Here is a 26,162-nt window from a genome sequence, read left to right as displayed (position 1 = left end):
TTTTTTTTTTTTTTTTTAGGGCCACAAACAAAGGCTCCCAGCAGCACTTCTGGCACCAGGGAAGAGTGTTTGGGCTTGCTCTGGCTTCTCCAAGTGCCAGCTTGGTATTGCAGTGCCTCCAGGCCGAGTGTTCATTTCCTCCTGGGGAAGTGACTGCCCATTTTTTTGGGCTGGACCACACAAAAAAGTAGGCTCCCATCATCATGTTTGCCCAGTATGGGCTATGTATTTTATACTCATGCTGTGCTGGCTGCATTTAATCAACTTGATAGTTGACTTCCATTACTGGGCACATGCTGCTTTTAGCAGCAGTTTAATGATATACCATGTATTTAATGAGGCTTCCTTGTATATGAATTAAAGATGAGGTGCTTTTTTCCCCATGCTGATTGGAGGAAAGAAACCTTTGTCTTGTATTTGAGTAAATACAGTAGCTTCCTATAAATACACCAGGAGGGAGAAAAACTATTTAAACTAAAAAAAACTATGTTGTCACAAGAACAAATAGGCATGAACTGGTCATGAGTAAATGTAGGCTGGTAATAGATTTCCAGCAGAGTGAATAATTTTATAATTGGAATACGGTAAACAAGAAATCTAACTGTTTCTGAATGGAGCTATATGAAGTAATTGCCCACAATAGCAAGCATCTGGACTCTGCTCTAGAAGATACCTTCGTCTTATAGCCCCTATGGCAATATCAGCACTGTAGAAGATGTAGCGTTAATAGCCAAACTGAAAGATGCCATGCAAAAGTGGAAAGAGTACGTTCCTTATCCAAACCTGATGCACAAAAACTTGATGTTAGGTGAGTGTTGAGTGGATTCACCAATACCGCCTTTATTAATTTTATGAATAATTTTGTAATGCTGGAAGATATTTTATTATTGAGTCAAGATGGTGAAAGTTTCCTTGGACTGGTTGGTGAAATTTTGTAAATTCAATAAATGTTGATATTACTAATTACAATTGAAACCCCTGGGAAGAGGCTTGTACTCTGTTATTAGGAATGAACTTTAAAAATGACTGTCTGTCTCCTTCCTCTCAACCAGGGTGCACAATCCTGAAATGAAAGCTGATCAAAACTTTGAACATTTTCATGATTTTTTTCCTGAGGGTTTTTGTCAAATTATTCCATTCTTCCCAACTAGCTCTGTTTATCATGCCACACTCTTCACAACACAAATATGACTCATACCGCTTTGTTACTGTATTCATCCCAATGCCAGGTGACTGGAGCATAAAATGTATGCTCTGGAAAGGAAGCAACAAAGAGCTGCAGTTGGAGAAGTTTAACGGCAAAAGAGAGTACTGTGATAACTTAACCAGAATGCAAAACCTTCACTCATCAAATCCTGCATCAAGCCCATATCTTGTGGTTGAGCCTAGAGCCTCTCAAGTTGGAAATCTCCGCCAATATTGGCCAGAAAAAAAAGAAGCAGGGAAAAGGAGGCTCTTGTCAGCTCCCTGCAAAAGCTGACATGATTTTAATGAGCAAGTACATTCCTAAGTGCATGCATAGCTGGCAGGACAACAGAGGTGCAGGCCAAGATTCCTAAATGGGCCAATGAGTTTCCGGCAGGTTGAAGTCATGTCTGCTGCTGAGTACTCCCCACTGACAGCTAGAGCCAGAGAATCCTTGAGAGCCCAAAAAAGAAGCAGCAGTAATTCTGAATCCTCAAGACGGCAATCCTCAAGACTTATCCTATGGTACAGGAACTGTTACAATTGGATATCAGTGTTTCTGTCATGGAACTACCAGGAGCAACCAAATGGCATATAAAGCAAGAATGTTTGGAGCTTCCTTTTAGTTTTATACTCTGGAGGATTTGAAAATAGTGGCACATAGTGTATGACCAATATCACTTTAGAAGTATTTTCAAGTTAAACCCCCTCTAAAGTGGAAATTATTCCAACAATCCCCTCTTCATGGCTGATAACTAAGAAACAGTGTTGTAGAAACTAGGACAGATAAAGCACCATGCTGGTGCAGGAACAGAGAGGAAGTAGGTCATACCTTCCCTTCAGCAACTAGGGCCGCTGTGACTTGCACCCCTGCTTCATATTAGTCCTATAGATTATGACAGAGATGCAGAATTTCCAAGCCACAGGCCCACCTTAAACATCCATCCCATCCTCTGTTGCTGCCTTTCTTCCTTCTGTCAGGCCCCAACTCATGCTCTACTCCACACATAACACAGTCCATTTCCAGAGACTCCAAAGTTGGTACTGCTGGATGTGTATAAAATTCAGTGCATACCAACTATTTTTGCCACACCTCTGCTAGTGATGCCTATACTTCCTCTCCTTACAACTATGACCTGAGCAACCAGGAGGGTTGCCAGGTTGGCTACCACATCTGGACTGAACTGAAAACCTCCAGAATTTAAAAGCATGACTCTTTTTCCATCTGGACCTACAGATTCAAACGGTATAAGTCACTGCTTCTGCAGGTGGGTAGAGAGGGGACAGGGAATATATTCCACTAGAACAGCAAGAGAGATGGGCTCAGCAGAAATGTACAGTTGTAATCAGCAAGGTCTTCAAGGGATGCTTATAATAAAGCAAAATATGTGAACAAGCAGAAAAGGAAATGGTGGGAGGTGTTGAGGTTCAGTTCAAAACCTGTCACCTTTGGAGGACAAGTCCATCTCCCAGAGTCATCACCTGCTTTTTGCTTCCACCAGAAGCCATTTCTTTCACCCTGTCCCTGCATATACTCTGTAAAGGCAGAAGGTGACTGTTTTTTACCTGCTTCACCTTGTGATATAGATAAAATGAAGAACTCATTGGCTATAGCATCTGTACTAATTCGATATACTAACTTCTATAAGAACATAACATACATTGGTTGGTTGTGCCCTTGGATGTGGTGATAGAGTACTTAAGACTTCTTGCTTTGGGTTCAGATTCATGAATTTGAGTCTTAGTTTGGACTTCTGCTGACGACCACCACATTCTGTTGACTTCGCTGTAAATGGTTACTTAGTTATTCAGGCTGAGGAGTCATAGGCAGTTAGCCAGGATGATAACTGTATCACCCTGTATGCTGTTGGCTCAAAAGTTGGCATGCCTTAGCCAACGCTGCTTTGTTATGCCATCAGGACAGACATTTGACCATTGGGAATTTTGTACCAAGTGGCCAGAGATAGTACTACAGTGTGAATACTGAAATGTAGCATGGGGGACCATAGCGTCCCCCATGGCTGACCTTTGGTGAGAGACTCCTGCAGAAAACTGTCTTGGGGGCTCTGTCAGAGGTGTAGGGAACTCCCTGCATGAATGACATTGCAGGACTGGGGCAAGGCAGATTGTATAGCTGAGTAAAAAAGAAGCAAAGACACAAAGGCCAATGGGACTTTATAACTGATTTGCTTTATTGATACTGCATTACAAATGGAAAATACAATAGGTGCAGAATCCAGGCGGTTTGAGTCTTGCATATTAGGCTGAGTGCACACAAGTGAAATAATTCAAGAAACATTGATGCCTTTCCCGGTCTGCCCCTTCCCCTCCCACCCCCTTCCCCCCCAGTATAAAACATGAACAGACAGTAATATAATGATAAAACCAGTTTCTTAAACAACAAATACAAATTCTTCCCTTCATTTAGTGCAGTGGCAGCGAGGTTCATCACCAAAAGACTGAGCTTTTGAAATCAGAGGATGAAATGGTTGAAAATATTATGAGCTATTAAGACAGTGGAACCAATTTAGGGGCCATTCCCAGTCCATAAAGTGCTATTACGATGCACCAAAAGTTGGAAGAACGGCTCTGGCATTTCAAACAAATGAGCCATAAAATTCTGGTGTATAGAAAAAGTGTTTTTCCCCCTCCCCTTGACCCTGAAATACAGAGATACTAACTTATAGACCTCTTAAAAACCAGTTAAAGAACTAGTTGGATCACTTTGACAAATGAGTTGTATTCCCATATGCCAGTGCATCATGTAGCATACTTTAGGTGAAGCTTGCAAGTCCCACCCCTTACAATCCTACAATAGAATAAGATCCTCAGCCAGAACTAGCAGTAGTGGGGGAAAAATAGTTGACCTGAATGGCTGCTTCTGTGGCACTGGAGGAACTGTACAGTACTGAACCCATGTTGTGCTTGCAGTTTCAGGGTCTCTATTGCAAGAAAATGTTTGAAGCTGCCCTTACACTGTGTCATCATGCCTGAGGCACTCTATAGACTAGGAAAGGTGCATGTGGAAAGCATCTGTGTACCAACTGGACTAAACCTCCAGGCTGAGTTTGTAAAAAGATTAGTAAGAATCAGGTGTTCAAAGCTCTAGAGAAGCTTTAAACATTTCACTCATAAAGAATATTGTCCCCATTCCAGCTATGACCTTCTGCAGTACTATATGGGCTCCACCACATATACCAGGGGTCTCTCAAGCTTTCTACAACTGTGAAGACCCAAAAGTTATGTTTTGCTTCCACATGTAAACACCTTACAGGCAGAAGCTGCATCTTAGTCTATCCTCAACCCCAGGGCCTGGGATTTAAATGCAAAACCTGTGAAAAGACCTCTGAGGAATTGAAGCCCAATGACAGGCTTCTCAGTCAGCGTAACCAGAAGGAAACAACTGAAATGAAAGAGCCACCCTAGTCCAAAGTTACCAGTGAGTCTATCAGCTCAAGACCAGGTTCAGTCACTTAAAGATAAGTTGGGTCTTTCTCCGTCGGCAAAGACAGCTCCATACCAGATCAGTTGCTGGTTAACAGAAAGGCACATGGCACAAATTATGATCTAGCCTAAAGGAATAAATCCACTGACTTCCCTGGCATTGCTCCAGACTTACTCTAATATAACCTGAAGTAGAAGAAATCAGTTCTCTCTGTGAACTGGGGACATAGTAAATATAGAAAGTGGAATTAAAAAACTTTACCTGCTGAGATACTAAAATTGTGTTTACAATCCATTCCCTTTCCCTCTTGCAGGGTCTTTTCCCCAGCCCCAGTCAAACTACTGAGGGAAGATTTCCCTAGTTTAGTCCAACTGGATGAAGGCTCCAGGCAGACACCCGTCAACAAGAGTGTTCAGAATGGGTAAGGCAAGCAATCCAGAGATACAGGACATCGTTACTCAACTCTATGGAGTTTTATGGATGCAGTACTTCTAGACAAGGGAAACCAACATGATAAATACCAGCCACCATTTCGTTTAACTTGATTTTGCCTATCAGGGCTGCAGAATGACCTTGTAGTTCCCACACTCCATCACAGTTTTGCCTGCCACTTAGCAATTGGCAATTAGCAATTGGCCAGCCTCCGAGAATTGAGATGCTTTATTGAAACCTTTAGCATCTTCAGCAGAGCTGGAAGCATCACAAGGTTTACCTAATGGCATTTCCAGCACTTTCTCCTTTGACTCCCAATGGGAAGCAGATAGGAGGAGGTTTGGCTGAAATTTTACGTTCTTTATAATATCTCTACATGTCTTAACCCCTTTGAACAGCAAGAAAAGTTTTAGAGATTGGGGAAAAGTTTTTAGAGTTTGCATGGATTAAAACAAGCCAACACAATGTCGGGGATGAGAACCCTGCACAGTGCTATTTCCGTAAGGCTACTAAATGTTAGCAATCAAGACCAAAAAAAATGTTCTTCAGTTCCTCCTAACAAGGAGGATTGAGCCTGGGGCAATTCACACAAGAACAGTGAGTATGGCAAGAGTTGCTACAGCCTTCAGGGTTATATTTTGGTGTAGTGGAAACCCTAGGCTTTTCCCTTCTACATATAGTAAACTAAATGTTTGAATGGAGGCAGCTCTTCAGATCACCCCTGCATTAAAGGACAACCTCCATCAATATGCATAAAGGACAAAAGGCAGAAACCTTACAGAAAAATCCACTCTTACAGCACAAATGAAAAAAGAAGATTGCAGATGCCTAAAAGTATTGGCTTCAGTTTAGGAACTGATGACTTCTTCCACTCAGGTTGGTGCTCCATAGAGGCTGATGGTCAAATTCAACAAGGTACTTCAACAGATCATGCCTATGGATCCATCATATCAATGGGACTATGCATGAGCTGAGGACCTTGCTGGATCAGCCTACAAGCCTAATTTAGTATTGCCCTGCATAGTAGACTATGCTGGTAGAACCTGACACTAGATCAGAGCAAGAGGAGTTAAAATGTTATTTCCAAAGAGGGCTATAGAAAAGGCAAGGTTACTATGATTTGGATCCAAAAATGCTAGAGACAATGGGCAAACCCAAAGTCTAAGAACCACAGAATTACAAGGAATTTCAAAACAAGATCTGAACTTACGTACCCACCTTTTACTTCCAACTAGATACACTTATGAGCCAAGGCTCCAGCTACTGGATTCTTGGAAAGGGCCAAAACCTGCAAATTGCTGAACCCAAACAAATCCCAAAGTCTAAAGGAAACAGGAACAGGATTTAACAAAACACTTAAGTATGTGTATAACTGCATTGGGATTACCGATTCACTTTAAGGGCACAGTTACAGCATTTTGGGTGTCTTACTGTGAGAGACTTGAGTTTGAGTTTGTTCTAGACTCAAGCTGAAGACTGCCCCCAGATGACCCAGCTGTAAATGGGTACCTAGTCAGTGAAGCTGGGGATTCAATTGTAGCCAGACATAATGCTGGCCACATCACTTCCATGTGTACCACTGGCTATGGTAACTGGTGTGCCTTAACCATGCTTGCTCAATAGGTTTGGGCAAGCCTTTGACCATTTTTTATTAATTTGCTTAAAACTAAACACATGAATAAGCTATGGTTTGAATGTACTATCTTGCCAGATTTAACCCAAAGAGAGGATAATTAAAGAATTTTTCTCTTTTCTTCTATCAATATTGTCTCTTGGCGCAACTTTTTCCCCCACCAGTCAGTCACCCCAAAAGTAAAAATAAAAAAAAGAAAAGAAAAAGGCAGGCTTGGTATTCTGGATGGATATTTATTTGCTTAACAGGTTTTACTTTTTTTTTTTTTTTATTGTATTTTTGGTACAAAGCATCCAGGAAAGCTTTTATTTCTCTTTTTAAAAATAAAAACTAGGTTTTTAAAAAAGACACACAAAAGGAAAAAAATCAATTCTTTGCAGTTGCTCTGGTTTTTGTGCCTCCCCTCCCCCTTCCCTCTGACTTCCCTCCCCGCCTTTTTGATTTGGACCAATTTTTGCTTTCTTTCATATATATATAATAAAATAAATTAACGCTTTACTTTGTTGTGTATTGCAGTGCCATTTTTTTAAACAAAGGCTTCATGGCTCAACATTGCAAGGTAATAATAAACAAAAGGATTATACATTAAAATCCTCCTCCATCTCCAACTCCCCAACCCCTCCCCTCAAAACCACGAAACAGAATACAATTCAAGTAGTCTTTTTGTATGCTTTAAATGTATGGATATATAAGGCAAAGCAAGTACAGAACTGGTTAACAGAGTGTCCCCATTTTATTAGCAAGTGAGAGTATATCATAGGGAGATGTAATTGATTTCCCCCTTTTATGGTTCCTAGAGAGATTATATATATTATTTTAACCAACCTATTTTACAGCCCTCTACCCACCTCTATAACCTATTTGCTCATCTGTTCCTGAGCCTTTTACCCTCTTTCATGTACCACCTCTGATCCTGCACTAGGTACAGAAAGCAGGAGTCAATGTGACTTTGGCACACCTTTCACCTCTGCAATTTTGAGGGGCCTGCCCCACCGTCAGTGTAAATTAGAGTCGCCTTAAAGTGGCTCTAAATTAGTCAGCTTCTCAAAGGCCCCTCAGTGCTATCCTCCATTCACCATAGGTGAGGGGAAGGATGGCATGGAATCATTCTGCCAGCTCAAGATCTGAGGCTGGGCATATTCCCTTTAGGGACCTTTCTGCTCACCCATTCTGGAACAGTGTAAAGGCACCACAGTGGAATGGAGACCCGGGTTTCAAAGCATACTCTATGAAAAGGGAGCAAAGGGGAAAGATCAGGATAAGGAGATGGTCAGCCATGGAGCTATTGCTTCCAAGGTAACTCACACAGGTCTTGATTCAGCAAGATACTATGCCTAAGTTTAAACATGGGAATAGATTCATTGAAGTCAACCCTACTATCAAGTGTGCCAATACTTTGCTGTATCAAAGCCATAATGAGCCATTAGGTCAGAGAGAAGGTGGTTAGAGGGAGACCAAAAAGCACTCAGTGAATGACACACAGAGCTTGGTGTGAACAGCAGGGCCCCAAGCCTGCAATGGCTTATGCTTAAGTTTACATACTTTGAGTAGTCCCACTGAAACAGACTGAACTACCTGTAGTTTAGGAAGATAAGCATGTGCCAAAGTCCTTGCAGAACCAGGGCCTAGAGTGGTAATTCACAAACCTTAACAACATCAGGATAGTGTATCTTTTTTTTTAAGTCTCCTTTTGATCTAAAAAAGATGCATATAGTTGTATGTCTGCGTGTGCGTGCGTCTGTGTATATGAGTGACAGCCAACTAGCTCATATGGTCATGACCAAGCTATATGTCAGAAGAGAAAAGAAACACATTTATCACACTTTTCCTAAAACGAAAAGCTAAAATTTCAAGTTCAGTATTCGATATCTTGTCCTTCCCTCCCCACCCTCCCTTGCTATTTCGGGGTTTTTTTCCCTTCCAACTTACTTTAGCACCATAACACATTTTAAACATTACAATCCCTCTTCAGATACTACACAAAATGTCCCATAAAAATAGTGCTTTTTTGCCAAAAAAGTTATATAATATATTATATATATAATTCAACTAAATCTGTGGCAAATGTGCAATGAAGACGCCTCCTCCATTTAAAGTGAACATCGGTTCACTTCTTTTTTCCTTCCTCTTTCTCTTCTACTTCTCCCTCACTTCATCGGTGATTTTCAAAAGGTGCAAGTCGATTTGGAATCTTGTAATTAAGCACACACACAAACAATTGCAGATGGGTTGCATTGGAATTTCTTCTCAGTTACTTTTTCATAACAAAAAAGGTGCAAAAGAAATTGCTGTTATAAAAATAAGCAAATTTTACCAAAGAAAAAAAAGTGGTGTGGGAATGAGGCAAAATTAAAACCCTCAATATTTCTCTCCATTCTATTTTTTTTTTCACTTTATTGTCAAGAAAGACATGGAATGGACTCTTCTTTTTTTCTTTTTCTTTTTTGTTTTTGGTTTTTTTTGTTTGTTTTGTTTTGTTTTTGCTTTTTGTTTTTTGTTCAAGGTCCTTTCTCTCTCTCTCTCTCTCTCTCTCTCTCTCTCTCTCTCTCTCTCTTTCTTTTGTCTTCTGTTGTTGGCACCTGTGATGTCATGTAGTGCCCAATAGGAAAAAGTTCAAGTGCCAAACTGTCCCTTTAAGTACAGGCTTGAAAAATACTGGGTACATATGGGAAAATAAAACCCCTTAATGTTTAAAGGACAATGCCACAGAAATTATGTTGCTGCTGACAGCGCTGTAATCCTGTTCTTACTATGTCAGTTGTTTGGTTCTCTTTAGGTTAGCATTAAGGTGCCCCCTTTTTATTGCTCCTTGGTGAGAAGGACAATGCTTCCCTCCTTTGCTTTGTGGGGGGCGGAGGGTTTGGGGGCCTAGGCCTTAAAAGTCCCTCCCAAGGAGAGCAAAAAAAAAAAAATTGAATCCAATTTCACAGTTCATTTCTGGTTTCCTGTTGTTTCTGAGGAAGCTCGCACAATCGGAGGCTTCTGGCTGGGCAGAGAGATGAGAGGACGATGTACCTTGGTTTCATCAGATGCTTGGAGCCCTTCAGCTTGCCACCGGAACCTGCGAGCACGGAGGATGCTGGGGACCTCCTGTTGTAGGCGCTGTGTGCTTTTTTTCTGCCACACATCGTATTTGGAGTACTTAGCATGTGGAGGCTTTTGAAAGCTATCCTGAAGGGGAAGAGTGTAAAAGGAAAAGCAAAGTGAGGATCACAGTGAGTTGGGCCATTGACTGTAAACACCGTGACACTGTTGTTTCCACAGAGAAACCCAATCAGACAGACCTGCCCAGCTTGACCCTCTAATAGCAAAAACACTGATTGAGGCATGTTTCAGCCCCAGCACTGAGGTAATTAATAGCTCAGACCTTGAGCATGCAGTCACTGTGCTCCCCTGTTCACTTTCTTAAAAATGTATGACTACTTTGGCAGAAAGGGGAATTCATTGGAAGGATCTTGCATCTCATGCTGTGCTAACAAATGTAGTTTTGAGACAGCTGAAGGGAGCCATTGCCAGTAATTCATCTTCAATTACTTGCTTGCACCAGAAGGCTCTACTCAGATATAATAACCAATTTTTTGTTAGATATTTGGATCACTTTGACCCAATTTCCCCTAAAATTAAACCAAGACACATTCAGTTCCCTGACTGAAAATGCAGCAGATACGCTTATCCACTACAAGATGTCAGCAGCTGTTTCCCTGCATTATAGATTTTCACTTATTTCACTACGGTTTTCTTTACTGCAAGAAATGTGCAGTCAGAGTCACAGGGAACAGGGCTGGGAAAAGTCATCGACTCCAGGGGTGGCTGACCTGAGGGGCACCCCGGTGTGTGGCATGACCAGCCTCTGTGTGTTGCATGCAGCAGATCAGAGAATGGGGCAGCATGGGGCAGAGAGCACAGGACAGGGAGCAAAAAGCAGAGCAGCAGATCAGGCAGGGGAAGGGGATCGCCCTGGCTCTTGTGGAGGTATGGGGATTAACTTGTGGCCTGCCAGAATGGTTGGTCCCCACTGATCTAGTCTATTCCCCCTGCCCCAAGACATGATCGATTCTACTTGACCAGTCTTTGGTGTCTTAGTAATTAACTTTAATTCCTCTAAACTGGAAGGTTTATTTCTGTCAGACATTGTCAGCTATTGCTGTTGCTGCAAGAAAACATAGCTCAGGGGATGGGACACTGATTCTGTTCTTGGTTCTGCCATGGATCTCGCATGACCAGGGCCAAGTCAGTTCACCTCCATGTGTCAGTTTCCCCATGAAGATGATATTTGCAACTTTCTTTAAGTGTTTTGGGTCTATAACAGTATGGAACAGCCCTTTTATTACCAGCAAGGCTGTTTTTCTTTTTTTGATATAAGACATAAAATGACACAGGAGGCAGCAACCAGCAACCATTTTCATTGTGTGAAGGTTTTTAGGTGATAAGGAGAATTTAAACAATAAACTGCCAGTCAGAATTTAAAATGTAAGTGAACATCATCCACAGCTCCATGAGGACAAGTCAGGTCTGTAGCACCTCCCATTAAGGAATCTGTGCTTGGCAAACCAGTTCTCATAATGCTCTGATACACAACACAGATGGTTTAGATCCACGGGTAAACTGCAGTGCAACAAGCTGAGCAAACAGACTGAAGTCACACAGCAAGTCACTCAGAATCTGGAAGTCAACTCTCCAGTCCTTGCCTCTCTCCATTATATTATAATGCTTTTCCCATTGCTGTGGTAACCACTCCTACTTTTCCTAACTGAGCCTACTTTTACTTGAACAGTGAGCACAGATGTCACCTTTCAGTGATTTCATTTGATTCCCCTCTCTATAGTACCTTTAAAAACAATTTTACTTTTATTCACTTCATCTACTACATCTTTGATCTCCCACTTTATTGGCAGTTTGTTTTGGACAGGTCATTTCACAGTAGTTCCCATTGGCTTATGGCTCTGTCCCATGACAATCTCCCTGTACTGTTTTTAGTGCAGAAGCAGCAGATCTTAGAGATAAGAATTCTCTTTTCCCATGGGACTTTTAGTAGCAGCTGATGTCTAGATGCAATCTTTACTCACCTTATTTAGCGTTGGTAAGCTTGTCAGAGATGTGGAAGACAGGTCTCGTTCAGACTTAACAGACTTAGCACAGTATGTTTCCAGAAGAGCGAGGTCACAGCTCCGAAAACAGCACTCCTCCACAATGCCACGGTTGAACCTTCTGTTATTTCGTCCCACGGGCCTACCTGAAATGGCAGAGTTCTAGCAGTTAGATGTCAGTGGCTTTGATTTAGATCACACACTTTTCTTCACACACTATCTGTATAGCACAGACTAATATGGGCAGTGCTGCCACATAAATGACTGAGCCCTGGTCTGTACAGTGTTTCCATTCAATTAACAAGTTCATTTAAACTATTCCAATCCATCTTCTAGTGTGGATGCTGTTACTACCATATGGATCTGCCATAGCTTATTCTTGCAGGGGAACAGATAACTGGTACAAAGTATCCAGTATAGCTACAATATAGCCCAAATAGTACAGCCTTAGTGTAGACAAGGCCAAAATACTATATAAAGCAGCAGTAATGCCTCTGGTGCAGGTCACTGCACATGCATCATACTAAAGAGCTGGTGGGACTCTTGAGGTGCCAGCTAAGTAGAATAGCTATTTAGCTTAGTCTTGAAATAAGGATCCCTGCTTCCTCTGCAGAAGGATGTTGTAGCCAGCAATGAAGTATCCAATGCTGAGAAAGTCAAGTGTGTTTCACTTCATGGCTTAATTTAAAAACTAAGCACAGCAAAGAACAGGCACCATTTTATCTTTTTTGAAACACATACACATGGGCAAATCAATTCAAATTTGCCTGTATTTCACTGTAAAACAGATCAGGTTTGGAAACATCAAGCTTCCAAACCACAAAACAGCCTGGAACCAACCAGTCTCATTCTACCCATTTCAGTTTTTTAAAAAAAAAGAGAAAACGTGAAATGTTTTGACTGCTGTTATAGAATTAACTGAGGGGTCTCTAAGCTCAGTTTAGTAGACATCTTCTACAAGTGTATGAACTGGTTCCAGTTCAGCAAAGCACCAAAGTGCATGCTTGACTTGAGTGGTCCTCCCTTCTACTTAAACTGAAGCATATGCTTAAGCATAAGCTCTACTAGATTGGTATATGACGACTTTGTCAAATGCTGACTTTCTTCCCATCTGTTTTCCTGGGGTGCTCAATAACTCACAGGATTGGGACACTTTAATCGCTTCTGTAGATGGCATTCTGCAGATCCATGAAGGAGCAGCCTGCAAAACTCTACAGACACACACTCCTTTATTTTGATGTAGTCTAGTGAATGGGTGGCATTTTGAAACCCCTGAAGACAGTGCCCTAGTTCACTGGCCTTTTGTAAAGATAAACCTTTGTTTTACTTCATCTGACCTCACTCTTTCCCAACTCCTCCACCCAGAACCATACACAGCCACATTTTAAGGTCACTAGAACAAGTAAGGCATCAGAGAGTGAATCTGAGCTGCTATAGGGGACGACGCTGACTCATAACATCCAGCCTGGCTTCTGGAATCATTTAAACAGATCTATTTCCCCCCCCCCCTTTTCTGAAAACATTTCAGGCGCGACCTTTAACCAGTCAGCCGTGAAGGTTAGAAGGATGGTTCACTCCCTGGAAAAGTTCAGTGAAAGGAGAAAGACAGGCATTGTTGGGAGTTTATTTCTCTCATTAAAATGTTTGTGCCATGCAAGCTCCTGGTATTTAGGTTGTTGTATTTAAAGGGGCAGATCCACCCCCCCCACCCCCACTCCACCCATGTGTCACCAAAAAAGGCACACTTAAGACTGGCTTCTTATTCAAGTCTAACTTCCATAGTCACCTCTATGTTCATTTACCTGACTTCATTTTTTTAGATCAGACCCTCAGCAGTACAGATCAGTTTCCAGTGATAGGCTCCTGAATACACGCTGCATTTTGGTGCCTTGTTATCTCCCCAGCAAGCCCACGAGGGTGATGGGTGAGTCTTCATCAGTGACCTAATCCTATTTCTCAGTCTGTGCATATATTCCAAAGTGTAATACCTACTAATCAGTAAGTAATCATACAACCTTTTGGAGGCAGCTGATGAATAAACCCAGTGGGTGTATTGTGAGTGTGTGTGTAACTCTCACCAATGTATGGCAAATGTAGGCCTGAGTAGAAAAGAAACACTAGCTCCCCTACCTGGATACACACTCACAAAAGATTTGCAGTTGACCCGGCAGCTACCTAAATAAATGAACTTGCTCAGCTACAGAAATTTGAACATCCTAAGATTTTTCCCTATTCTGGTGGGCACAGACCAGTTCATTTAAGCAAGTAATCCACAAGGTTATAAGTCAGGGGTGAGCAAAATATGACCTGCAGGCTGTATCTGGCCTGCCAGGCCACTCTATCCAACCTGTGGGGCCCCTAAAAAATTTTGAAAATTAATATTTATCTGCTTCTGGCTGGCTGTCAAAGATAACAGGAGCCAGGGGCAGTAGGACCCAGGGGGAGCCAGCAGCAGAACCGAGCAGCCCAGCCCAACCCCCCCACCCATTACCCTGCTTTCATGCATGCTCACTGCTCTAGCATTGCGTGGTTCCTGGCTGTATCGCCAGACTGCGGGAGCATGGGGCTCACGCCAGTACCCCAGGGCCAGGAGCCAGGGGGGTGGGGAGGACAGGGAGTGTGTGTGTTTATAGAGGTGAGTCCCACACGCACACCCCACCATACACATGCACCCACATCCCACTTGCACTGCTATACATGCAGACTCACACATCCCAGCCACCCTCCTCTCACACACATTCCCCCACAAACCTCATACCTACTCTCACCCCACATATCCACACACACGCACATGCTCCCTCACCCCACACATCTATTCCCCCAAACACACCTACACCCTCCCCCACATATCCACACATCCGCAGCCCTCCACAAACCTATACGCACCACCCTTCCACCCACTACCTACCCAAAAGAATAGGACTTCATTTTAAGCTATTGTGCCATCACCTCTGTGTACACTACACAAATGAATGTAAATCAGGACAACAATATTTTTTGAAATGAAATTAATGAATGTTGTAGATGTTCAATTTTTAGAATATCATTTGGTATTTGTCTGGTTCCAAGATGGCAAAACCGCTTACTGAAAGGAGTACTTCTGGGGACAAGGGGAGTGACTTCTGATGGCAAAGGTCAGGGCTTAGGGGGTGGGACTTCTGGTCACAAAATGGTGGCCAGGGGGCAGGGCAAGGCTACCCATGCAGCCCTCGATAGTTTGGCAAAACTCGGTAAACATCCCTCTGCCCAAAATAATTGCCCGCCCCTGCTATAAGTGTTACACTGTCTCTCCTGTCAGAAAGGCTAGAAGCAGTCCAAATTTACAATCCCAGGAAGGAGAGAGAAGCAGAAGTGTTAAAGGCAAAATAAAAACAAATTCCAGGTGACTTTATGTGATGGTTCTGGGTCTCTCTTCAAAGACAACACTTCACATTACAGCTGGTGGCAGATTTCTAAGGTGCTGAAGTGCATGGTTTCCAGAGAGGCTTTTAAACTGTATTTTGCTTTCAATAAAAGGATTTGGCTGTTTTCATGTATGTGTTTGTGTAAGTAAGCAGGTAAACTATTCCAAAGCACTCGAGTGAATTAGCAATCTATTAGCTTTCAACGACTTAGACATCATCTTAGTGCCCAAATCAACTTTTGAAAATGTTACTAAATATTTTCCAATGCAGTGCTGTGTGGCCCTGAAAATCCTGTCTCAGGTGCTTACATTTGAGAGGTGATTAGTCCAAAATGTTTTTGTCTTCTGCAAGTTCCGTTTTCCCTTTCCCACCTTCCCCACGTTACCTCCAAAAACATGAAATCACTGAGAAGCTGCAGTTATCTGCTGTATAAATTTCTGCCTGCAGATTTCCTGGCTCACTTTGGTGCCAACTATTTTCCTCCGATAAGATATATTTTCAATTACATAATCGTACATATGAATTCAAGCAAAAGCCAATAAAGTTTTCCATGGAAGAGTTAGTCTTTTTATAAAAACAATAAGCACAGATATTCACCAGAAACTACTTCTAGATAATGACCCAAAGGCAACAGCTACCAGGAAATTTCTAGTTAAGGGTGATAACACTGCTAATCTGGATGGGGTGAGTGTTAATTCTAGGGTGTGATTTACACCTGGACTGAAGAGCGAATTTCCTGGCTTCTGCCTGTCTGCAGCCTCTTGCCTTAATGTTACTGAAACTCACAGCAAGCATGTTGCTTTTCTATTACTTGGCTAAAGTGGAATGCTTATAGAAATGGTTCCTTGGCAGAAAGTGGAAGAAGGATCAGTAGACATCCACTCTCACAGAAGTACAATGATTATGTATTTGTTTTTCCCCTTCTCTTCTCTACTTGAAAAAGGGATGTACTTTTTCTATTCCTGCTCCACAAGCCCTTCAGTTAAAGCCCTCTGCTCTGCCCTCAACTCTATCCTCTCCTGTTATTTTTGCTCCTGGGCATACTCCATTGATATCTATCCTGGTACTGCTGAGTATTTGGTTACCCGGAATCCTTTGTGTTGGTACCATTTTTTACCTTCTTGGATCAGATTACACCTGTGTGGGGGAAGACCTTACTAGCACAGATTTGAGCTATGGTATGAAATAAGCAGTGCTGGAAGTAAGGATAGCTCTCATGGATGTGGCTGAAGGAATGAATGCAAAGTACTTCAAGCAAATTATTTCATATCCTCTCTGTCTGTTTTGTTAAAGGTGAGGAGAGTATGCACCTCTTGCTGGCTTCAGTACTGAGTAACTGCAGACAATCAGGCCATTTGTACTTGGGTACCCAGCATTATGTACCCAAATCTGCATATTTTGGTTCTTTATATGCAGAGCTAGAAAATGTATGTGTGCTGTCCCTTAGCTGCTAACAATGGTGGAGAACCAGCTTTACTAACACAGTTGGCATGTCTACACGTGCACGTATGTTGTCTTAAATTTACTGAGCAATAAACAGAAATAGGCTGGCATCTACATATGCAGGCATTAAAGCGCATTAACGCTGTGTGTGGACTGACTTGAGACTAAAGTTCGTCCCAAATCAGTACACACACAGTGTTACTGTGCAGTAAGGCATCTACATGTGCGTTACTACACAGTAACTAATCAGGCGTAAATTGATGCAGGTAGTAAATTTATGCTCAAGTAGGTGTAAGTCACCATATTTATTGCACAGTATGCACATGTAGACACGCTCCTGTACCGTGCAGTAATTTCAGTTACTGAACAGTAAGTGCACACGTGTAGACGCACCCAGTGTAGACAGATGTATACAGCGAACTGCAGGTTTAACTTTTGGCATGCAGAAAAGTTGCAAACATTGGTATACATTTTTCCAAACTTCCCTCACCCTTAGCAAGGTGTGAAAGAAATGCTAGTTCAGCAAACATAGCATAGAGTTGGGATAACAGCACCTGTAGTCACCTGTAGTACTTAATATCATGTGTATCAAGAGCTGAGAATGTGGCAACTTTATTGGGATGGTTATGACCTCTGTGGCTAGGTACAGACATTCAAAAAGGGGATGGAAGTGGAATTGAGTACAGACATGGAGGTGAAATTGATCTAAGTTATGCAGTTTTCTGTAACCAGCATAGTTTACATTGGTAGCAAACAGGACACACATTCACCCTTTGGTGCAGGCGGCAAATCTTAGACCGGGTTTTGCCATTTTTAAATCAGCATATGTGTGCTGTTTTGTTATGGGTATAGACTGGTTTCTGATCACTAAAGGGACTTTCACACATGCGGGGAGCCTGTTCCGACATGCTTTTCCAGTGCATCAGAGCAGACTCGATTACCTGAGTTTGCTGTAGCACTTAAATTGGTGAGCTCTGGCAGCCTCGTGCTTCACGTGCATGGGTGGTGCAGTGCGCCTCCGTGCTGAGAAAATGGCAACAGTATGTTTTAAACTAAAACACATTTGATGTGCTTTAGTTTCAAGTGCACCACTGCCATCTTCTCAGAGTGGGGATGCGCCGTGCCGCTGATACACATGGCATAGCAGTTTTAATTAGTGTGGGCTGCTAATTAAAAGCACCTGGCGCCATGTCAGAAGCATGAGTAAAAATGCCCTTATACTGGTAAAAGTGCTTATGTCTGTACCTGGCCTGTGAGGGTCAGAGCACTGGAACAGAGTAACAAGTGGTATCAAATCAGGCTGCCAGTCAGGGAACCCATATCTGAAGTGCAGGTGTCCAGAGAAAGCCTGTGTTCAGAGAAGAGCAAGGATGCTAGTTGATCTGTTCCTCTAATTTAAAGAGGGCCAAGATGCTGGTCACATAGTAGTAGCCTGATTAGTCCCTGAAACAGTATTTCTCTGGAAGGTACCCCACCCTCATTATCTATCATTTATCTAGCAAAATTGCTTCCAGGATTGAAGTTGAACTGCACAACTAGTCCTGTGTATGCCTATGTGAGCAAAGAAAAGCATGCATAGGTGTATGCATACACATGAGGGAACCTGCGCATTCATGCACATCTCCACGTGTACATGTGTGTGGGGGGGGACACATAGTTGACTGTTCAGGGAGAATGCAGAGTGCACAAGGCCCACAAACCCCACCAGAGAAATTTTAGGTTTATCTGGAGCCCTCTCCCTGTCCTCCCTGACCCCACCCCCTCCTATCAATCAAGCACCAAGCCAAGTGGAAGGAGACTTTGGGTGTAAACAATCCCCTCTCCCCTGTCAAAGGAATGTAGAGACCAACAAGAGGACCTTTGTCAAATGGCTGGGCAGCCACAGCCATTGTCCCAGTGCCCCCTGCCTGCCCCTCCTCCACCCCAGCAGCAACAGCTTCCCCCCACCCACAACGCTTCTTTTTCCTAGTATTATTCTGAGGAACGGCACAGGGAAAGAATGTGCCCTGTCAGCATAAGTGGCTGGAAAGAGCTAAATTCTTATCAGCTGTTGGAAAGGAGGAAACAGGAGCTGTTGTTTACAGAGAAGTCAGACGCCTCTTCCCACCCCCTCCCCCTGTCTCCGATACCCCCTCTCCCGACTCCACAGATTCCATATCCAGGTCTTCCTTTCTACGCAGCTTACTCCAAGAGTCTGTTTTTACTGGTGGAGTCCGAATCCTGAGGTCGGGGGGCACAGGTGCCTTGTGCCCCCTCTGTCCAATGCCTTTGGGGCCACATCACTCTGGGCCTGTACCTAGTGCAATCATTTACTTGCACTGGTACAAAGAATTGGGGGGAGCCCCCCAATTCAGGATGGTGCCATTTAACACTCTTGGTTCATCACTGCATTCAACTGTGGAAGGTTCAGAATAGTAGTGGGTAAACTAGTTCAAATATTTTTGAACTAGTTTACAAACTAGTTCAAAAATATTTTATAGGCTTTGGAGTTTTAACATCCAAAGAACCTTGTCTCAAATATCTTGCTCAAACATAAGCAAGTGGTCCAAGAATCCTGCAGCAGCATTTAAGATCTAAGGCCAGATCCTCAGCTGGTTTAAATTGGCATAAGTTCTTCTGACTTCAGTGGAGCTACACTGATTTACAGCAGCTGAGAACGTGGCTTAAACTGAACAGATTTATACTACATTGTTGAAGGGTCAGAGGCATTTTCCATGCCAAATATTTTCCCAGGGAGTATCTCCCTGGACTTCCTCCTGAAAAGGTTCGTGGAAGGAGAGTTTCAGTATTGGTACTATAGGAGCTGCTGAACAAAACTAGAAGCTGCTGTTTTCTTATTCCTTTCTACCATTTTCAAACGCATATCCTTTCTCCCTAAATACAAAACTGGAGATGGGCTGGATCCCAGAGTAAAATGCCCCTTCTGCCTTCCTGCCCCTTGGAAGCCATAAGACCTATATGCTGAATACTGTGGTTTTAGTTCATTTCTATGAAGAGCAGAAAGGCCCTGAATTCCCTTTGCCCATACTATCTTAAACCAAAACCCCCTTTACATATAATGCCTGAACATAGACATGCACCCAGCAGAAATTAATTGTTAGGGTCTAGTCCGGCAGCCTTTACTCAAGTGTGAATTCCATTTACTTTCCAACGGGATTTTGGAATTGGCTATAGAACTAGGGTCCTGAGGTACAGCCCATATTTTTTTCTGTGCGTGCTTTTCATTACGGCAGAGCACCTGAAGCCCCTGGTCAGCATAGCCCCGTAGCACTAGGCACCACATATAATGTGACAATCCCTGCCCCAAAGACATTCCAAGTCTCAGTAGATAAACAGGACAAGAGCTGGACAAAGCAGAACAGAATCCAAAACTTATTTATGGCCTATAGAGAAATTTCTCCAGGCAACTCTACTCCTCAGTCCTGGCATCTCCAAAATCTAGCCCCATTAGTGTCTCAACTTCTGTACAGATGGTCTGAGAGAACTGTTCCTGAATATTGAGTCCAGTTCAGATCAAAGCATGGGTAACCTCTGTGCTGCTCACCATAGTGATATTTCATATCTGTTTTAAAGAGCTCCAGCTCTTGCAGTCATCAGTGCTGTTTGTATTGTGGTAGCAACCAGCATCCCCCTTGAAGCCCAATATTAATCTACTGTGCTAGGCACTGTACAAAGGCTGAACAAGGACAAAGATTATCCTCAAGAAATCCCCATTTAAGTAAGAATTTACTATTTGCCCCTGCATCTACCCCACTTTGTCACAGGGGGTCAGGAGGATAAATAAATTGGCCTGCATCTGCATTGATTGGCACCTATAGCACAAGTGTAAAATATTAGACTTTCTGCCCCTGCCAGTGGTACAGAGGAACCACCACAATGGAGGGCCATGGAAAAAAATCAGCCCCACTGAGTTGGATGGGGCTTCAAAACAAGGGTTTCGGAAGCACCTAGATACATAAATGCAACAGTATTGTTCTCCCAATTATGCCCTTCCAGTGGTTTAACTTAACTAACTTTTTTTAATTCTCTCCAAGGATGCACAGCAGAGGTGGAAGGGTAGTGATGCATAAGGGCTTGCCAGTCATTTCTGTATTTGGAAAAGCAGCGGAGATGCTAATTATCACTGTTTTAATTTTACCTGAAGGCGAGCAGAGCTCACCTGTGCTTGTGGGGTCAGGCTGCCAAAGGGCTCATCCTCCCATTTATACATGTGATTCTGAGCCCATATTCTCCAGAAATGCTGATGGTTGCTTATGAAAAATCTAGCCCTAGTTTTGAGAACTAAAGGTGAAATTTTCAGAAGACTCAATGCAGTGCAAGGGACCAGGAAACACTACAGGCAGATCTCCCCAACATGTCAGGAGCAGCCTAGCAGCTTCTAATGGAGTTACCACCTAGGGCTTTTTCCAGAGCTAAATGCACATAGAGGAGCATAGTCTAGCAAGGTGCCTGCATCTCAGTATGGTGACATGGCTCGTCACATGTCATTCAACTGACACGGCAGGTTGTGAAAGAATACCCTTACCAGGTGGGAAAGGGTTAAGTTGGGGCTTAATGTGATTTGATTTAGCCTCCCAGGGTATACAAACCCTTCAGAAAAACTGAGAGAAGAAAACAGATTTGCCACTTGGCGAGAAGCTACTTGTTTGCCTTCAAAATGTTTTTATTTTGGACTGGGAGGAAGGGTTATTCAAGGTGAACGGAGGGTGGTATGTCCACAAAACAAAAGCCCCATTCCCTTTCGTCCTCAGAAAGGGGGAGGGAGAAGAGACACAAAGCGAGAGAGGACAGACACTTCTCTATATATAGACAGAAAGGAAGAGGTGTTAGACCAGACAGAGCTATCCTTTTTACTATTGGCTGGTAAAGCATGTCCATGTCCTATAGCCTCAGCAGAACTTTGGCATGTGGCTTGTTGACAGAAGGAAATGTGGAAGGCAGAAGATGAGAAAAGGAAGAGTAGCAGTCTGCAAACTCTTGCAGCTAAGCTAAGTAACAGATGAAAAATACTCCAAATGAGCTTCCAGACTTTGTTCTATAAGCAGCAGGTGGGTCCTTGGTGCACTTGCAGGTAGCCAACAGAGAAGTCGTCAATAAAGTGATCTCTTATGACCAGGCACCAAATCACGCTAATACAGATAAATACCTTCCAAGTATTAAACTGATGTGTGCAAATGCTGTGACACCAACCAGAAGGCGAACTTTATGAATTGTAAGGGAAGGGTCCTGAAGAAATTCAAATATGCTTCCCACCAGGAAGCCTGGGAGTCCCTCACATCTCCTGAGAGATGGAACAAAAAAAAGAAAATTGGGTGGTTGCAACACCAGCTGAGATCAGGCCACAAAATTTAGACTGAACAAGAGACTGGGAGAGAGCATTTTAACATTTAGATATTGGTTCTTTTCTAACCCTCCCCCTGAAAGAACAAAGATCCTAAAAATTAATATTACATATTGCCCCATTCCTCAGAATAAGTGTTATGGAGCTGGTTGCTAAATTGGATAGACTATAGCTAGAAGCACTTCTTTTTCAGAGTCAGGTAGGTTTATGATTATCATGTTTATAACAGGAAGCCCTCTTGCTATCTATATCAAATTATTGAGCTCATCAATGTACTGACATCTCCTTTTGACCATCTTCCTGCCAGTATTACCACCCCAACTGGTTCCAGATAAACTCCTGTAGTTAGATGTAAAACAGCTCACAAGTGAAAGGCAAAATATAAGTGCTCTTCTCATTTTGGGGCAGAAAGAAAAGTGTGTCCTTTGACTGAAAGTCTAAAGCAAGTCACCTGGGACAAACTGAGAGTGCACCTGTAGTGAAATCAACCGAGTTATGGCTTTATCACAGAAATGAATTTGACCTAATGTAAGCAGGAAGAGGTGAAGCATGTCTCCATACACACTCACAAAATGGCCTTTTGCTAGAATCAGAGGATCTATTTGCTTTTATTCCTCCCCCTCCTTACCTAACTTATGTTAGGTTGTTTCATGGAATGTGAAATCTAACCCCATCCCTCTAACACTTCCAGTAACTGGGTGGAAAACAGTTTTGCCCTGCCTGACCCAGAAGCTAAACAAGTGTTGATACCAGCTATGGTGCAACAAGGTGGGAAATCACTGTTAGCTATTGCCAGCAGTCAGTTGGTATCCATAGTTGTGTGTGGTCTCTAAATATGTACTGGGAGTAGCCTCAGACCAGCAGGTCTGAAAGCTGCCCAGAAAATGGAAAAATTTATATTTCCTCCTAAATCAATTTAGACTGTCATTGGCATGCTTTCACCAGTACCCTAGAGTTAAAACTCCAAACTAATACCTAAGTGGATGTAAGTCTAGGTGCATTTATATTATGGGACACACAATAGGGCACAGACTAGACATACAGGAGTAAGAAAATGGCTTGATTGAAAATAGGTATGTCAATGCTGCCATCACACTGTCATCCACTATGTATCTGTTATTACCCAGCAATGTTTTGATTTTTCTGGCACAGCTACATATATGAAAATCTAGGGTTTCTTCATCATATGAGAGTCTTCACCATGTCAGGGTCTGATTCCTCTGCTCCTTTGGTAGTCACTGGGCACATCTACACATGCGTTAATATACTGTAATTACAGCACATTAAATTTAGTACTTGTAAAAACAGGTACTAACTTAATGCACTGTAATCAGTGCTACTGCACAGTAGTGCTGGCACACATCCTTTAGGTGATGCTAATGCTCAGTAAACTAATTCTACTATGCATTAGCACAGCTTTTGCCGTGATGCACTAATGTGCAGTAGAATTAATCTACTGCGCTTCTAATGTCTTGTGTAGACATGCCCACTGAAACCTACACCAAGTGCTTAGAAGATGCTACGTACCATTTTACTACATAAGTGATGATGCAGAAGTGCTGTGGTGGCAAATCAGCGTCTCCTGTCTTATCAAAACTGCAGCTGGATGTTCAATAGACTTCACTCTGCACATGGATCACTGTGGAGGGGAATTTATGTAAAATCTAATGCTGGCTGTGTAGCAATCACTGTGTGACCCAGCTGGAGCTCCAAGAGATCTTTCATATTAGCTCTGTCTCCCAGCAAATGAGATGAATCCAAGCAATGCAAATGTCTACCATGGACACAGAATCACTGTCCTTAGAACTTGCACGTTCCTCCACCAAGGTGAAGCCATGTGCATCTCGTCTTTGAGCTAAGGGGACTTTGAGGGAGCATGTTCCTTATGCCACCTCCCCACTCTTTTCCGGTCATTTAGTTGAACATAGAAAACATGCTGGAGGTACTTACTGAAGTAGAAGCCCCTGTCCCCACAGACAAACTGCAGTGTATCCACTAGTTCCCCACCACAGAGGGTTTCAGCGGTGCCATAGGCCGACACAGAGTCCAAAGTGTATGCCAGGAAGGTGAGTGCAAGCAGCAGTCTCCGCCTAAAGGCACACATCCTCTGCACCTGAGAGATACAAATTTAAATGGTTAAATATTGGGAGCACCCCCCACCCCTTTCAGTATTTTCAAAGCAGTGAAGGGAACAACCTCATCTGCAGGCACAAGCAAGTAGGACAGCATTCATATTGGAAGAGAAGGCTCCTTAATTTATTTGTGACCAGCTGCACAATGAAAACAGTGGTTCTTTCCAATCAACACTCATTTTACCTCTTGCAAAAAGCTGGCTGCCTCAGAAGAGCATCTCCTATGAAAATGCCACCTCAAGTGGGACTGAATATTTTTATCAAAAAAAAATTCCTGCCGTTTCATCCAAACTGAATCTCTTCACTAACTTGTACTGATTTCAGCAAAACTTTCCATGCACAAGAAGTTCATTTTGGGAATTACAGCTTTGTGGGAAATCCTGTCTTCTGATTCAGGACAGAAGCACACTTCAAAATTTCCTCCAAAACTGAAATTCTGAGTTTTTAGCCAACACCCAGTGCTGCCTTTGTTGAAAACTGCTGTTGTGGCAGGAACAGGGACAGATGGCTTTGGCTGCCACCACTGAATGTGTCTTTACATTTGATATTGGCTAATCACAAGGACTGATCCTTGAAAACAAGCCTAAAAGTTGGGTTACAAAGAAATGCCTAAGGATGAGAGTGACAATCCTAATGTATCTTGCATACCAAGTGTCAGAGTGAAATTCCCCTCGGTAATAACCAACCTGCCTTTAGAGCAGACTAATAGCAATTTAAAGCAGCTAATATTTGCTATCAAGTTTCCATTAAGGTTTCTCTCTACAATAACCTGTGGCAACTTCCTCTCTTCCAGTCCTAGGCCTCTGAGCAGAGACTGCCAAGCTTGCATGTATGTGTGCACACACACATACGTGCACGTGTGTGCATGCACGTGCAGGTGAGAGACAGAGTCATGGGGAGACTGGACAATTTTAGGGGTGATTAGTACGGACCTATAATAAAGACTGGAATTAAATTACCAACTCACCTCTATTTGTTTGTAACCTAAAACAAAATTTCAAACCAGATCTCTCAGAGGTTAAAAGGACAGCGGGTATTAATCCCCATCTCACCAAGTCTCTGCTTCAGATGGCCAGGCCTAGCAGGGTAGGGCTTGAATACAATCACATACAGGTGTACTGTACGAGTAACCCCACTGAGTAGTGACTTGTACTTTCTGGGTGCCTTTTGGCAAGTAACTTGATTTCTGTGTCTCAGTTTCAGGATCTGTAAAAGGCATAGTTATTACCACCTCACAGGCAAAGCCTAAGCCCATGCATAACTTGAGCCACTCTAATACCTCAGAGATGAGCACCAAAGGAAACCTAAAAATAGAATAGTGACAGCAGTTGCTAAAATCAGGTCAGAGTTGAAAGAAGGAAAAAATGTCAAGATGGCCACTGGAATGGAGCAATTTTGACATCTAAAATTTCAAACCGCCAGACTTAATGACAAAAAAAGATGACATATTTATGTATTCATATGGTCTTCATAACCACAGCATCCGAGCGACTTATAATCATCATTAATGGATATTCCTCCCTTCATCCCTGTGAGACAATGTGGTTTTATCTTTGTTTTACAGATGGCGAACTGAGGCACATGGTAGATTAAGTGACTCGCCCAAAGACATCTGTGAATGAGCCTGGGAATGAATTCAGGTCTCCTGAATCCTAGCATGGTACTCTAGCCAGCCTTGCTCCCAACTTTCTAGCTCACCCACTAGTGACAGAAGTATCTAGATCTTATAACCAGGGGTCTGCCCAACTCGAGGAGGTGGTCAGCCAATTTCATGGGAAGATCGTGGGGCTGGCTGTCATTTTCACGGGCTGATCCTTGTGGGACCCCTCAGTGAAAGCTAGCAATGCTATACTCTTAGCTTACATTGCTATTGAAAATATAAAAACACTACATGCATCGCTTCAGTTTAAAACAAAATAGTGACACTTAAGAAACATAGGAAAATAAAATGCATATATAGCTAATGTAGTTGTTAGGGGAAGGAATTTCTATATTCTTTAAAAAGGTGGAATGTCAGATTTCTTTAAACTTCAAAGGAAGACATACAGGCCAGGCACACT

At 42.7% G+C, this 26,162-nt stretch overlaps 1 protein-coding gene across 2 annotated transcripts in view; it reads right to left on the bottom strand.

Annotated features, from left to right (window-relative positions):
• Nucleotides 1–9,214: 9,214 nt before the first annotated feature.
• The window catches only part of IGF2 (insulin like growth factor 2), a 31,250-nt gene continuing 14,302 nt past the window's right edge, over nt 9,215–26,162 (bottom strand). For both annotated transcript variants that reach the window (XM_019519732.1, XM_019519733.1), the window contains exons 2-4: nt 23,921–24,083; nt 11,762–11,928; nt 9,215–9,866 (exon numbers count right to left, since the gene is read on the bottom strand). In XM_019519732.1, coding sequence (XP_019375277.1) covers nt 9,627–9,866; nt 11,762–11,928; nt 23,921–24,083 — 570 coding nt within the window. In that variant the 3' untranslated portion in view covers nt 9,215–9,626. The remainder of the gene's footprint in view (nt 9,867–11,761; nt 11,929–23,920; nt 24,084–26,162) is intronic.

This window comes from Gavialis gangeticus, unplaced genomic scaffold (genome assembly GCF_001723915.1).
Source record: "Gavialis gangeticus isolate Ggan-Ray unplaced genomic scaffold, GavGan_comp1, whole genome shotgun sequence".
Lineage (NCBI taxonomy): Eukaryota > Metazoa > Chordata > Crocodylia > Gavialidae > Gavialis > Gavialis gangeticus.
The sequence above is the reverse complement of the archived record's forward strand: the minus strand, read 5'-3'. Positions and strand labels throughout refer to the sequence as shown.